This window comes from Panthera pardus, unplaced genomic scaffold (genome assembly GCF_024362965.1).
Source record: "Panthera pardus isolate Hobbes unplaced genomic scaffold, ASM2436296v1 HiC_scaffold_11, whole genome shotgun sequence".
NCBI classification, from domain to species: Eukaryota; Metazoa; Chordata; class Mammalia; order Carnivora; family Felidae; genus Panthera; species Panthera pardus.
In genome coordinates, this window is record NW_026526666.1 from 93157142 (window position 1) to 93173309 (window position 16168).

The 16168-nt window shown below is 59.0% G+C and overlaps 1 protein-coding gene across 3 annotated transcripts in view; it reads right to left on the reverse strand.

Annotated features, from left to right (window-relative positions):
- PAX7 (paired box 7) overlaps positions 1-16168 on the reverse strand; it is a 101691-nt gene that overhangs the window by 7975 nt on the left and 77548 nt on the right. For all 3 annotated transcript variants that reach the window (XM_053898904.1, XM_053898903.1, XM_053898905.1), the window contains exon 8: positions 5132-5378. In XM_053898904.1, coding sequence (XP_053754879.1) covers positions 5132-5378 — 247 coding nt within the window. The remainder of the gene's footprint in view (positions 1-5131; positions 5379-16168) is intronic.

Consider the following 16168-nt stretch of genomic DNA (forward strand, 5'->3'; position numbering starts at 1 on the left):
CCCCCACGCGCTTCGCCCGCAGCGTCCTGGGTGTGTGCGCTTTAGAGAGTACGGAGCACTCGACACCCCAAATCCTGCGTGGGCCCCAGTTTCGACTCCAGGAAGTGTGGGTGGCTTCCCAGGGCACACGGCCGAGTCAGGCGACCTCTCTTGACTCACCGAACGCCTCTGCCTGTTCCCCCTTATTCCACCTGACGTCACACTCTGTGCCAGCCGGTGCGGCTGTCCCCGGGGGGTGGGGTGGGAAGGCCCGGCTCTGGAGAACAGTCAGAACAACGATGCTCGATCCCTCACATACGGAACGCTTACCACGGGGCGAGGCGGACACGGTGTCCTTTAATTTCTCACCAGCCCCATGGTTTAGGCACAGCTGTTCCCATTTTACAAAGGTGGAGACTGAGGCACAGAAAGATTGCTGACTCACGGTCAGGCACTGCATGTGAGACGGAGGAACCCGAATTTGTCCTGCTTGTGCCTCTGGTCACTCTGTGTCCTCCTTTTTCGCCTCTCCTGGCTGCCAGCCAGGGTTCAGCCCACAGGACTTTCCCCAGGCCCTGCCAAGGTGGGCGATTTGACCCCAAGAAGCCCAACTTTACTCATGACCAGCCAACTTCAAGGGCACCCTCCGTGCGCAGAGCCCGCCTCTCCCTGGGGTCGAGCGAGGGGCCGGCGAGGGCAGGGCTGTGACATTTCTCATTACAGCCTCTGTCAGCGGCCCTCCCTGTCCCTCTGTCTCTCCGCGTCCCCTCTCCTCTGCCTTGTGCCCGCGCCTGGGCTCTAAACGTCTCAAATTAGATTAATCGGGAGTTGGCAGGAGATGCCAACCAGTAAACAAATCTCAGCCGTCAGCGCCTCGTCAGCCCGCGGCCCCAGAGGAGGACCCTTCTAGACACAAATTCTTATTAGACTTGTCAGATCTATTAAAATTCTTTTCACACTTCTGCGTCCTATCAGCCCCATCATTAGTACGGCCCTGGCCTCTGGGAACACCAGGGCCATATTAATCTGCCGTGTGCCCCGTCCCTGCCCCCTGCCCCCACCCCCTCCAGGGACAGGAGAGACAGACAGATGGACAGATAATGGCTGGGAACGAGAAAAAGTGTGGAGGTGTCCCTGGGAAGACAAGAGGCCCAGGGAGAGGAGTGGACTCTCTGGCTGAAGAGTTTAGCCACGTGCACCCTGCACGCACACCTACACCTGCAAGGGAGGCTCTCTGAGGTCAGGGCCGTAGGTGTGGCGGTGTTCGCATCGATGCCGGATCTCAGGCAAATACCCTCTCTGGGATCCATTTCCTCGCCTGTCTGCACGCCATACAAAGCAGCCGTGAGTGCCAGACCCCATAGTAGATGCTCACTAAAGGGTTATCTATCCTTCCTTTACACGCGTCTATTTTGCGTAATTATACCTCGAAGCCAGGTACATATAAAGTCACAAACGTGAATCTACACAAAGGCGGGTCGAGGGGTGGTGTCACTACTGATAACACAAGTTTGCGGTCTGGCCAAAAGAGAACCGGGTTGGAAGTTCAGCGGACCTGGAGTTCGCCATTCACCTACTGTGTGACCTTGGGAAAGTCCTTGGCTCTTGCGTCTATAGCCTGAGGACACATAACACCTACTCTGGGTAGGGTTTTGAACACGGCAGGAAATGAAAACGCGATCTGCCCAGTGCCTGGTGGGCTAAACTCCTGCGTGGGACAGATGTGGGCAGGTGACAGGTGGACCTGGGCATACACAGGGGCTGTTTGGGACGTGCACACTCTTGCACGTGGACTGGGAGCCCCGCCATAGGCGTATTCAGTCACCCGTAAACACGGGGCAGGCGGTCAGTGGGAACACGACGGGTCCCTGTCCCTGACTGTCCCAGAATGTCAAAGGTGAGGGAGACGGCACAATGGAAAAACGTTGGGGGTCTAATCCCTGGACTCCCATTTCCCGGATGGCAAAACTAGTCTCAGAGAGGCAGGGTGACTTGGTGGCAGACTTAGTGATGGTGGGGCCAACACTCCCTCAGGCCCCTCCCAGCCCAGACCTGGAATCTTGGTGGGGTGGGGTGGGGTCTGCCCTGGGATTCCCTCTGGGTAGGGTTGGAAAATACGGCTCGGGAGGATCTGGGGTTGGGAGGGGAGGGGGGCAGGGGCTGGAGCTAGATGGGGTGAGTGGGGAGAGTGGAGGGGAGGGGAAATCGCTCTGGCCGGCCTCTTCCCTTCTCGCCTCCTGGGCCCTTTCCCTTTTGATCCCCCCTCCCCGGTGGCCCCCATGCTGACTCTGGGGTTAATTTTATTTCCGACTTGGGCAGGCCCCCTGCAGCAGGGCACGGGGCTCCGGGGGTGACTAACGCCTGCCCCAGGCCGGGGCTGCTGCCTCCGCGGAGCGGCTCTAAACTCTTTATCAAGAGCATGTGTGTCCGCTCTGCCTGGGAACGCGGGCCGGGGCCGGGGCTCGCCTCGGGCCCCTCTGGAAACACTCGCACGCATGTGCGCGCCCCGCTCTCCGCCGTCCCTGCGCACGGGTTCCACCCCCTCTCGCACTCCCTCCTCGTGCACACAAACCCACACGGGCGCAGCTGCACACGCAGGCCACACGCGTACCCGCCCGGATGCACAGGGACACACAGCCACACCTTAGCGTGCACGCACCCGTGTTTACACACTGCACACACAGTGTACGTGTCCGTGCTCCAAATATACACACACCCACGGACACATTCAAGCCTCTGTGCGCGTCTGGATGCACACGCGTTGCACGCACGGATAACCACACACCCCTGCACACTCTCGCACACGTCTATACACGTGAGCACCTGTTTGGTGCACATGCCATGAGGTGACACAGCATCCATCACATGTGCAAATACACAGACAGACACGTGGACGCTCGGTCACACGGACACACCTGAATGTGCACTGAAACCCATGTGTGCGTCTTACGGACACACATAGCCACGTGACCAAATGTGTGCACCTGTGCACTCACACACAAAGTCACACGCACACCGTGCGGACACAATATGCTCATTGAAAGTCAGATATGCGAGGGGCGCCTGGTGGCTCGGTCGGTTAAGCGGCCGACTTCGGCTCAGGTCACGATCCCGCAGTCCGTGAGTTCGAGCCCCACGTCGGGCTCTGTGCTGACAGCTCAGAGCCTGGAGCCTGTTTCAGATTCTGTGTCTCCCTCTCTCTCTGACCCTCCCCCGTTCATGCTCTGTCTCTCTCTGTCTCAAAAATAAATAAACGTTAAAAAAAATTTTTTTTAAAGAAAAATAAACATTAAACCATTTTTATTTAAAAAGCAGGGTGGCGCCTGGGTGCTCAGTCGGTTAAGCGCCTGGCTTCTGCTCAGGTCATGATCTCATGGTTCGTGAGTTTGAGCCCTGCATGGGGCTCTGTGCTGACAGCTCAGAGCCTGGAGCCTGCTTCACATTCTGTGTCTCCTTCTCTATCTGCCCTGCCCCAACTTGCTCTCTTTCTCTCTCTCTCTATCTCAAAAAATAAACATTAAAAGTTGAGCCATCGGGGCGCCTGAGTGGCTCAGTGGGCTGAGCGTCCAACTTCAACTTAGGTCATGATCTCGCGGTCCGTGGGTTCGAGGCCCGCGTCGGGCTCCGTGCTGACCGCTCAGAGCCTGGAGACTGCTTCGGATTCTGTGTCTCCCTCTCTCTCTGACCCTCCCCCGTTCATGCTCTGTCTCTCTCTGTCTCAAAAATAAACATTAAAAAAAATTTTAAAAAAATTCAGATATGCGAATAGTCACGTATACATACACTCACACATTCACACACACAAACGCACATCTACACACAAAAAGATGCCTGCACGAACACACGTATGCTGAAATACACGATACACACACGCACACATCACACGTATCTATGAGGCGTGTTTTCACGCTCACACGCATACATACATGCACATACACATATCGAACACACACGTACGTGGGGCAGGGGCCATGAACACAGCCAGGAGGTGGAGACGGGCACAGCTGGCTCTCATTTAGCTGTGGAGGCCAAGGCCGTGTGGGGAGGAAGCAGAGGTCAGTGAGGCCGGGCGGGGGTGCCCTCGGGCTGGGACCTCAGCCTCTCACCACACGCCCTTCTGATTAGTTTGACACCAGCAGGTGAGGCCTTGGCCGGGAGGGGGGCAGGAGGGGAGCCCGGTGACCTCGGCTCTCTGTCCTCTCCGCTTGCCCTGCCACTGCCCCATCTGGCAGCTGGGGGCGGCGACCGGGCCTGCCTTCTGCAGCCTTCGGTCCGAGGGTCTGGTGCCCACCGCCTCCGGGCAAGATGCCGGCGGGGGGGGGGGGGGGGGACGGTGGCTGGGGCGGGCATGTGAGACCAGCTCCGAGTAGGGGGGCAGTCGAGGCTGAGGACGGGGTGGGGGGTACAGGAGACAGATCAAAATACAGCTGTCCCCCCTACCCAGGGGGCAGAAAGGGGCAGGGTCTCTAGCATCACACCAGCTTCATGTGGCCATCGAGCCCCTGAAATGTGGCCACAGGCAACTGAGGGACCGAATTTTACACCGTAATTTAATTTGATCTAATGTAAACGTTAAAACTGCAATGTGATTTAGCCTCGTGGTTGGGAAACTTTATAGCATACTTGGAACAATCTGCTTCTCCGTTGTGATTTTATGAAATTTAAAGACAGACCAAACAGTTTTCCAATGAAAACTTGGTGTCTGAATTCACACGGGCTGGATTTCAAAGACGCAGCGTGAAGAAAAAGAACGTGAAACATCCCATTCATAACTCTGTACGGCTTATGTGGCAAAATGGTCATCACTTCAGATGTGCTGGGTCAGACAAAATATGCCGAGAGGAACAGCCGCGCTCGTTTCTTCTGACGTTTTAATCTGCGGCTACTGGGAAATTTTAAACGCCACGTGTGGCTCCTATTAACGTTTCTACGGGGCGACACTGCTCGAAGGCCACGAAAGTCGCGTGAGTGCAGGGGCCTGGCTCAGCGTCACCTGAGGACAACGGTCCATCCCGTCCGGACCTCAATTTCCTCACCTGTGGAATGGGCGCCCCCACCCCAACACCACCCTGCAGCTCTCTGCAAATAAACAGAACGGCCTCGGAGCAGGGCAGGGAGGGGGAAGAGGAGGTCTAGGGCGCCGGGCACTCACTCTGGCCGTACTGGCCGTACTGGTAGCCAGCCACGGGGTCCACGCTGTAGCCGGTGGTGCTGTAGGTGGGCGGGCAGTAGGACTGGGAGGTGGGCAGGCTGTCTCCCGGCTTGATAGAGTCGGCCCGCTGGCTGCAGCTGGCCGAGATGGAGGTGGCCGAGTCCAGACCGCCGTGCAGCGGGGAGATGGAGAAGTCGGCCTGCGGCTGTGGTGGCACGGCGCTGGGGTTGCTCAGAATGCTCATCACCTGCAGGGGAGAGACCATCAGTGCGGCCCGAGCAGCAGGCGTGGCGGGTGGGGGGGTTGCTCGGAGGACGGACCCCGCAGACGCGTGTGTCTGTGTGTGGGGGGGGGGGCGGGGGTGGGACGATGCCAGGCGGGCCCCAGACAGGCCTTTGCTCCCTTAAGATCCCCGCAAGGCACCGAGATCTTCAGTTTACTCGGTCTGCTTGCCCTTGTGGGTAAGACGGTTGGTGATTTCTCCTGGTTAGGTTCTGACCTACGGGATCTCCCCTGGCTGAGAGCTCCAGGCAGCTGGGCAGGGCTTCGTTTGCCTCTGGGATATCCCCATGGCCTGGCTCTAAGGGACACCTTGTGCCTGTCCGATGAATGAATGAATGAATGAATGAACGAATGAACGAATGAATGAATGAACGAACTAGCTATGTCTCTCCCATCCGACGGGGGCTTCCCTCGGACGGGAAAGTGCGCATCCCATCAGATGGGGATGCCCCCATCTTCTGACACAAAGGTTAGAGAAGGACTCTGGGTCTGTCCGGCTTCCCCATGGCAGGCCTGCTATGCTCCTGACTTGGAGACCCTTGGAGATCCTACGACACCAACACCCATGGCCAATGCTTCCAGATAGCGTCGCAGGCAACCTTCTTTGACTCTGGTAGCTCTCAGCTGTCTGTGACCATCCCCCCTTCCCTGCTTGGCCCATACAGCAAACGGGAAGTCACCATCGGTGCTGGCAACCCAGACAGGCAGGGGTGAGGCTCATCTCTGTAAACTCAGCTTAAAGAACTTGGTGCTGACTCCCTGGTGTGTCCACTTATTCAACAAACATGCATGGATGGTGACTGCGGCCCCAGGATTTCAGAGGAGGAAGAGCCATGGTCCCTGTCCTCGGCAGGAGGGTGTCTGGGGCTGGTGGGGGGAGGCAGCTGAGAGCACAGCATCTCTGCTATGACGTGGTGAGGGGCATGACAGAGGCAGCTCTCAGGGGGCTCTGGGAGCCCAGGGGAGGGGACTCAGCCAGTGTGGTAGTCCAGGAAAGCTTCTGGGGGAGGGGACAGTGGCTGTCCGGCTCTCCAGGAGAGAGAGTGGGGAAAGGCAGGGTAGACAGCTGGGTAGGGGCACGGGGGCACGGGTGTCCCGCTCAGTCCAGGGAGACGATGGCAAGGCGGGTCCTTGTGAGCTGACCTGCAGGGCCCAGGCCCCTGGTGGTGACACCCCTTATAGGAATGAGGCCGCCGGGCCAGGAGGGGAGCCTTGCTGGTGGAGGGTGGCAGGGGGGATAAAGTGGGGTCTGTGTGTAGAGGGCTTTGCACCCACCCAGCACTCCCGGCTCCCCTAAGCCTCGTCTTCCCTTTCTCCTTCTTTTCCTTCCTCCTGGCATGAACTCAGGTGACTCTCCCAATCCAGAGCCCTGCAGAGATGTGTAAGGTGAGCTATGAGGCCCCTCCCCAGACGAAGTAACCGAGGCCTTCAAAAGCCTGTGGCTTCTTCAGACCTCATGGCAACTCTTTGGAGAGCAGTTTGGAGTCCAGAGGCCAGAACCCACCCGCCCGACAGGGTCAGGACTGACTGTCAAGGATGAGAGTGGGCGTCTGACCTCTTCAGAGACAGGTCCTCACCCCAGGGGCTGGCAGCCTCTGGTGGGGGCGAGTGGGGCTGGGGTCCCAGGGGCTGGGGCATGAGCACAGCCTCTCCGTGACCCTTCCCTCCATGCTCCCAACACAATCCCCTCACCCTGGGCTCACTCTCCTCAGTCTTTTCGCTGCCCACCCCCTGAGCCCGAGTCAAGGGCACTGGGCCTCGGGGGCGGGTCTTGGCCTTCTCCGCAGCCGGCAGGGCTCAGATGGGACTTAATGGTTCATCAGCCCCATCGACCTGGCGAACACACGGGGACGGGAGCGGGAGAAGGGGGGAGTCTAGGCGGGTGCCCGTGGACTCTCCCAAACTCACCCTCTTTCAGGGGAGGGTCCACATAGGGTACAGGGGTGATGGCAAGAGGGACCCTGTGAAGGGGGTGGTGTGTGAGGACGGTTGCTTTCTGACTGTGGAGACAGGTTCTCCCGGGTCGAGGAGGTTGTGGATGCAGGGCATCTGGGACCCTCCAGGGAATTAGGAGACCCGACTCTCTTCAGGTTGCCTGTCAGGTTCCCACTCGAGACCTTACCTTCCATCTAAGAAAATTAGGAAACTCGCCACCCATCCCATCGCCCCCATATAAACATTAGCCTCGCTATCCCTTCCAAGGAGGCCTGGACTCCGAGAATAGACTCAGGGGCTCAGGGAAAACACACAGGCCTCGTTTCCCTTCCTTCAGGAGGATAATTGTAGGGGGCGGGGAGACTCTCGGGAGGGTTTGTCAGCTCTGGTGAGACCCCGGTTTAATCCTCCCCTCCCTCCCGCACACCACCAAGATGCCAAGCTCACAAGAGACAATGGACTGGGGGAGGGGAGGGCTGGGCGAGGGGAGGAATGGGGGAGGGGAGGGAAAGGGGGAGGGGTTAGGAAGAGGACAGGCATGTTTTGGGATGGGCCACGCACACAGACAGTACTCATCCTGCAAGACAGAGACCGGCAGAGAACTACCACGAGTCTGACCACAGCACTCAAGAATTATCAGTGGCTCCCCATTACCTCCCAGATAAACAGGACAAAGTCTTCTTGTGATCAGACCGCTGCCTGCCTGTCCCAGCTTCTCCCCCTCTTCCTGCCTGACACGTCATATCCCCGATACACCAAATAATCCGGTGTCTCCCAAAGACATCTGCCGTTCATTCATTTATTCATTCAGCAAACATCACAGAGTGCTACCAGGTGCCAGGCCGCAAAGAGGGCTGGGCTGTGAGCTCTTTGAGGACAGGATAGAACCATGGCTCATCTACCTTTGCAGCCCCAGCACCTACATTGTGCCTGCTACATACTAGAAAAACCCTGTTGAATTCATGGATATCACTTAACAAATACTTAGTGAGCCAGACACTGAGCTGGGACCCGAGCATCAGCGACTCAATGCCCTCCTGGGGCCACCAGTCTAATGAAGGAGACAGACAACAAATTATATAAACTCCTGATACCGAGAAGTGCTATAGAGGAAAAATAAAGGGGGGATGTGGAATAGGCAGGCAAGACCTCCCCAAAGAGGTGATATCCAGCAAGACCTAAAAGGGCCAGCCATGGGAGGGTATAGCAGAAGAGCCTTCCGGGCAGACCAGTCAGCAAGTGCAAAGGCCCTGAGGTGGGAACACACCCAGCAGGTTTAAGAAAGAGCAAGGAGGTCAATGCTGAGTGAAATCCCGAGAGTTGCAAGGCCTCCTGGGGCCTCTGTCAGAAAGGGCTTGCGTGGTGCCCAGTGGCTTGGGAGGCCTTGGACCCTGGGCCATTAACAGACAGCTCAGAATCAGCTCAGGCCCAGGGAGATTTTCCCGTAATGGGATTTGTTCAATGGGATTTGCCCTGGAACATCAAATCAAATCCACATCTGGGATAGGTGTGAATAGGGATGTGCTTACTCTCTCCCAGAGTCCCTGGCGGCCTCTCTCCATTTCATCTAACCCCCTGACTCTAGGCATGGCAGTTTCCAAGCTATTATCTCCCCTATTTTGCGGATGGGGAAACTGAGGCACAGAGAGGCGAAATCACAGAGATCACACAGCCAGTAAGTGGCGGGGCTGTGATTTGAACCCGGGTCTCCCTGCCCTCTAGCTGTGTTCCTTCCCAACAGGCTGTGCTGGAGACCGTGGGGGAGGAGAGGCCCTTGGCGACCCTGACGAGCGGGTCCTGTGGACCCAAGTGGCCCTCCATGCCCCCCAGTTGGCCCGGGGACCCCTGGGAGCAGAAGCAGGGCCCGCAGAAGCAGGAAGCGTTTGCCCAGGGTTAGGGGCCCAGCTGAGAGGTCTGGGGCCTGCAAACTTTTGAACTTGAGGAAGTCCCAGTCTGATGCGGTAATCCACCCCCCTCAAGAATGCTAAGGCCTCTCCCCCGGTGGGTTTTACTTTTTTCCCGGTGACCTTGCTTTCGCTAATGTATTACTTCTTGGTACGTTACCGTTACTAACTCAAAATCAATACCGACCTCCACATCTGTAAGGTTTTATCTGAAGGCAAAGCTCCGGGCTGTCCGTCAGGCTGAGTGACAGCCATCCCTTCCTCTGCCCCCACCCGCCGTGGCCCCCGCCCGCCCCCAGCCCCTTCCTCTCCCTCAGCTCTAAATCAGTCCCAGCCTCCACCAGACTAAATCAATAAGGGGCAGCCTCAGCCCCCTTCCGCCCGCTGGGGAGAGGCTGGCTCGCCGGTTTGGGGGTGGGGGCTGCGGGAGCCCCGCGCCAGCCCTCCTTCCACATCCTCCGCTCGCCACCCCCCCACCCCCCCACCCCCCGGGATGCGGTGGCGCGCTCCGGTCCTTTAAAAGAAGGGGATGGGAAAAATGTAATTAATTCCCTCCGCTCCTGAGCTGGCCCCAGGGCCTGGGACCGAGGAGGCAGAGCGGTGGGATCTGCACCCTCTGTGATAACCGAGCGCGCTTCGGGAGCGAGGCTGCAATTAGAAAGGGATCGCCATCACTCGGGCTCCGTGGCAGGGTGCGGGGTGGGCGGAGGGGGCCGCGGAGGGACACACGGGGGGGGGGGGGGCGGGGATCAAGCCTGGAGAGGTCAAGGCAGTGGGACCCGGAGATGGGACCAGGGCTGGAAGGAGGCCAAGGACCACCTGGACCCGTGGGCGGGTCAGGGAGCCCCACCCTGGCACTGACAGAGGGGACCCCGAGCCCCCGGAGGGACAGCCGTTTCACACACACACACACACACACACACACACACACACACACACCCCACTCGGCCATCCAGGGCTCCCAGGAGCTTCCCTGCAGCACCGGGGACCAGAATATCTGCACTAACATTCATGCTCAGCCCGGGGGTGAGCTGTGACCCTGGGCAGTTTCTTTAGCCTTCTATGTCTCAGTTTTCTCATCTGTATAATGGGAACGGCAATAACTGTAGCTACCGATAGGGTCCCTTTAAGAATTAAACGGTTCGTGCACGCTGAATGCTTAAGACAGTGCCAGGCACACGGTCTGTTCTCCGCGCACGCTAGCTGCCCCTCCCCTTCCACCTGGATCAGAAGGGACTGAGCTTGAAAGCCACCCTTAAGGGCGGACTCAGGGAGCTCCTCCCTGTGTCTTTTTCACCCCCTCCTCCCCATGGGGCCTGGCACACAGTGGGCGCTTTCTGAGTGGAGAATCTCTGCTCCCCCCCGCCCCCGCCCCACAGAAGCTGGGGCCTGCACCCTGACAAGGGAGCCGGGTGTGAGTCAGCGGGCCAAGGCACACCTTCACGAGGACACCCCACCTGAGTCCAGGGAGGCGAGGCGGCCCCCAAAGCCTCTGTCTGGATCACCCAATAGCTTCCGGGACACTTGCCCCCACGCCCGCTTACACGGAAGCCCACGTAAATACATACAAACCCGGGAGACTGCCACGTGTTCACAGGTGGGGAAACTGAGGCCCAAAGGGGACAGTGACTTCCACTCCAGGAGAGTGGCACCACAAACTGATGGGAGTATAGCCCATCCCTGGGCTTACGGCCGCTCCCGCCTACCCTCAGCCTCGGGTTTGGCTCCAAAAGGACCGGCTGGTGGGGCCCACTGAACCCTTTTATCTCCCAGACAGCCCTGGTCCCCGGTCTCACTAATTCATTTTCCCGACTCCCAGAAGAGGTGAGGGGGGCACGTTTTGGGGGGAGGGCTGCCGATTGCCCACTGTCAGGAAAGAAGGCAAGGGTATGGAACACAATGCTTGAACTTTGTGACATCTGTCTCTGGGGACTGAGGGACTACCGGGGGGGCAGCCCCGCTCATGACTTGCCCTGGTCCCTAAGGGTCTGGGGCCTGGAGTCCCTCACCGGGTCCAGATAGAGCTCCTGGGGGCATGCCCGGCTGAGGGTCAAGGCTGCTCCACTGGGGTCTGTCTGCTCAGCTCTGTGTCTCCGCCTTGGTCGCCCACTGGAATCAGCGGGGGAGTCTCGTGAAATGCTGGTCCCAGGATCTCACACCCCCGCAGGCTCCCAGGAGTCGGTCTGAGGCTCTGGGCATCAGGAGGGTTTAAAGCCCGCTCCCCCGGTGATTCTAACGTGCGGCCAAGTTGGCAAACCGCGGCGCCCGAGTCACTGCCGTTGTTGTACCCACGCGTAATAACCGGCGCCAATCCGCACCCACGCGGATGGACACGTGGGCACGCACGCAAAACACGCCGACGCGCGTGCTGACTGCACGCGGCGTTATGCAGACAGGGCAACGCGAACACGCACAGAATGATACGCACGGAAAAGTGCACATACGCACGCGGCCAGGCCGCGCGCCGTCACACGCTTCGCGGATGCACACGCAGGCAGACACGCTTACACAGTCACGGACACCGCAGTCTCACAACCCCACGGTCGCCGGCTCCCGACGGATACGCAGACACACTTCACGCAAACACCCCCCCCCCCCCGCCCCCCTCCCCCCGCCCGTCCCACTGCCTGTCCCCCAGCTGCACACTGGGATTACCGCAAGCGAGAAATCACCCACCCAGGCAGCCGAGCACCCCCCGCTCCCCCTCTCTCCTGCTCGCGTCTTGCTAAGAGGATCGGGGCCCCCTCCCCTCTCCCTGCCCCCTGTGGACAGCGGTAATGGGCTTCGGGTGCTGACTTTGAGGTTCCAAACAAGATTTCCTGCACGTCTCCCTGTCCCTGCCCCCCCCCACCCCCTCCTTCGCCATCCATCTCTCTGCTCACGGGCCTCACCCTCCACATCTCAACCAGGAGAGCCGGTGCTCAGCCTGGCCGGCAAGGTCCCCTCCCTCCTCCGCCCCCCCACCCCCACCCCAGCCCCTCTCAGATCCTTTTCTAAGCCCGGCTACTGCCATTCTCTTGCCCAGCACAACCCCTGACGGTTTCCACAGCATTTCTCTTCAAGCCTCACACCTCTTCTAGGAAGCAGTCACCCCACTTTCCAGTTGAGGCACAGGCTTCGGGGCTCACCCAGAGTCACCTGGCGAATGAGTGGCAATCCTCTACCCCCGACTCCTAGTCCAGTGCGCTTGTCCTGCTCCTGACTGTGGTCTTCGTGTACCATATACAGCCCTGGGTCATTCTCAGGTTGATGTGTGTGTGCGTGCGTAATGTGTGGGTGCAGGTGGGAGGACCACACGTGGGAATACTGCATGTGTGTGCACGTTCGTGAGTCTGCATGCACATGCCAGTGTGGCTTATGTGTGGGTCCGTGTCCCGTCTGCCCCTCTAGCTGACCTCCCCAAGGGCACACCCTGGGGCCGGGGGGCCATCTGGTCACTGACTGCTCTCTCTGACCGGAGGGGGATTCGCCATCCCCAGACTCCTTCGGATTTTCTCTCCCTTCCACGTCCAACACAGCAGACCTCAAAAGACTCAGGGGGGCAGGCTCTGTCTGGTTGGGGAAGAAGGCAGGCAGGATAATTTCTGCAGAGAACGGCTTCAGCCTAGATGGGGAAGAAGACTCGGGAAGGCTAAGCCGGAATGAGGCCTTGGGCTCGGGCCTCACCCAGAGGACGCTTTCAGCCTTTCTGTGGCCCTGCCTTCTGCCCTGGGCACAGCCTGACCCTGAGCCTGGATTTGGCCAGGAGCTGCTGGGGGCAGGCTTGCTGTCCTATTCCCAGTGCCTGGCACATAGTAGGTGTCCAACAAATATTAGTTGAGTGAATGAATGAATGAATGAATTTATCTGTTATCCCCAGCACAGGGCCTGGCATAGGGGAGGGTGAATGAAAAGAATAAACGGAGGGGTCTGTGGCATACTCACACCAGCCCCTCAACTCAACAGAGCCCCCTCCCCACCCCAGGGGTCCTTGGAGGCCTAGCTAAAGACGGCCCGGGGGAGTGGGGGAGCTGGACAGAATGACTCCCCACTGGTTGTCTAAGAAGTCAAAGATATTCTCTCTCTCTCACAAACACACACACACACGCACACACCCATTTCCAATGTTTGCTCCGTGAGATGCCAGGCTCCAAAATCCGGAAACATCTAGAAATATCTGGAAGCACCGGAGGGGGGCTGGCCTTGGCGTCCCCTCCCTGGGTGGTTCCCGGGTTCGATGGTGTCCAGGCCAGGACAAGCCCCAGGACTCCCGGCCCCCGTGAGGGGCTGGAGCTAGCGGGGTGCGGTGGGATTCAGGGACCATCTCTGATGGCGCGATAATGGCAGAGGGGGATTAGAGCGAGCGATCTGAGCAGCGGCCGGGTTGGAGAAGGAAGGGGCCGATCGCCGGGAAAGATATGACTATTTAAAGATAATGATTGCATAAATTTAATTAGCACACTTTCACGCGGCAAATGGCCGTTTTGTAATTAATGTATCTGGCCTTACTAAGCATGAAAGATCCCATCTCCTCCCCCTCCCCTCCCGCTCCCCCTCCTCTGCGGCCCTAATGAAAGACAGAGAGCAAGTGACAGAAACAGTTTGTCAGTGGCTCCAGGTGTCAGGGGCCTAATTGGCTGAGCTGAGGGGAGGGAAGGGGTGGGAGGGCTGAGAGGGGGGCGGAGGGGGGCCTCCTGGACTTTGGGCCCAGGTTGGGAGAACAGGAGGGTGGGGAGGCCTAGGCTCTCAGCCTCCCTGGCGTGGGGGGTGCTCCCCCTCGGTAATTGCCAGAGACGAGGACGCAGAATGGCAGTGACAGGGAGTGAGTGGGGGCAGGGAGGCCTCGTTAGTACCTGGGCAGACAAGCTGGCTCATATCACAATGCGTTAAGGGCTCACAGCCATGATAGCTCAGGCCCGCTTCCCCTCTCTAAGCAGCCGAGTCCCTCAAGCAGGCAGAATGCGTGAAGGAATGAATGGGCCTCAGTTTCCTTTCCTAGAAAATGGCCCTCGGCTATGGAGAGTCTCAAAAGGAAAAGTGATCAAAGGTGTCATTATTAAGCACCTACTGTGCATGCCAAGGACCTACTATGGGCAGGCAGCACTGCCCTTCACGCCTTAGAACGGCGGTCCGAAGGGCGGGTGCTTTAGTCTCCCCGAGATCGGAACGCATTTTACCGTCATCCATGACGCCTGGCTGCGGCTGCGGCCAGATAGCATCAAAGTCGGGCAGCAGTGGTGACAGAGCCGTGTGTGGTGCTTTTGTTGACCTCTTCCGGTAAGGTCAAGGGTGGGCCAGCATCAAACCGTCTTAGATTCGAGGAAATATGGGTATTGGCTGTTCCACGTTACAGGTCGGGAAACTGAGGCTCGGGGAAGCTAAGTGATTCGCCCCAGTCTACACAGTAAGCGGGGGGCTGGGATCTGAACTCAGAAGGTCTAATCCCAGAGACGATTCTCCCTCCAGCATTTACCTAAGGGACCCACTGCAGGGCCAGCTCAGCACCTTTCCTGCCCCCAGGGTGCCATGCCGTGCCATCCCGGGTAAGACACTTGACTGACTCCAGAGAGGAAAGCCTCTTTGTTAGGTGGGGACAGCTGTCCTGCAAAGGACAGCGATGTCCTGTGAAGTCAGAGCGGCCTGGTTTTCCCGTAGGATAATCAGGTAGCAGAAGCGAGAGGGTGGGCAACAGCGATGCCCAACCTTTGCGCCCTGGCCGCCTTGGGGCGTGTGCACACCCGCCTCTCCGACAGCGCCCGTCCATCGTCTTCACCAGCTGCCCTCTGCCGGCCCCTGCCCCGGCCCCTGCCCGGTTTTCTCCGAGGGAGGCGGGGCAGGGAGGCCTGGAGCCAGCCTAGGCCCGGTGGAGCAGGGCCCAGCCAGCCCTCTCCTGGACCAAATTCAATTTCAAAGCTTAATGAGTTTGCACAGGAGCCGGGTGAGCTCGCTGACGCTACTCCTTGCCGGCTGGGTGGTTCCCGGCCGGGCCACCGAGCGCTCAGCGGCCCGAGCAGGGAGAGCCCTGGGCTCCACCGAGAGCGGCGGGGGCACCGAGCGAGTGAAAAATGTCAGAGCAAATTGCTCTTGACAGCGTTAATATCTGCACCTCATAGCAATAATTACATGTAAATAAATAGCAAAATCACACTCAGCTGGAGGCAGCTTGGGGAGGACGGACGCTGCTAAGGACCAGCTGGGGACCCAAATGCTTCGCTCCATCCTTTTCTTTCCTTCTTAGAGTCTCTGCTCCCCCCTCGCCCTCAACCAGATTCTTCTTGCTGCACAGGACAGGGACCTCGAGCTTCCGGCCGCTCATGGTAAACGTGGGAGGGAAGACGAAAACATTTGGGTACCCCCCCCACCCCGCTCTCATCCAGCTGTGGGGCAACAGCTGGAACGAGCATCCGCCCGCCTCTGTCTCCTCCCTCCCTGAGCATAATATTCCACCTGCGGGTCTTACAGAAACCCACACCTCGGCCCTGCCCTCCATCCTGGGCACCCTCCCGGCTGCCTCCTGGCCTTGACCTCCGTCCGCACGGCCACCCCTGATCCAGGTGGCCGGGCCAGCATCCTCTCAGTCGCCCAGGCCCCGGGCAGCCCGGTCATCTTCACCCCTCCCCCCCGATTGGGTCCCAACACCCACAGTGCCGTGCAACATCACGTGCTGGGGCAGAGTCGCCGGCCGAACGTGGCGCAACTTCCCGGGGAGCCAACCTGACACGAGGCTCCTCGATTGTGTTACCGTGAGCGACAAATACGGCTGCACCGTGCCCAAGAATACAAAATGCGCGTGCGTGTTTGTGGGGAAAAGTTTGAGAGGCCCAGTGTGCAACCAGAGTCCCCTCTTGCTACATGTTCGGGGGGCCCATGGGTTTGCTTTTGTTTTCTGTCTGCAAGAGCGAGGACCATGTCCTGCCCACGTCTGGATTCACAGGAC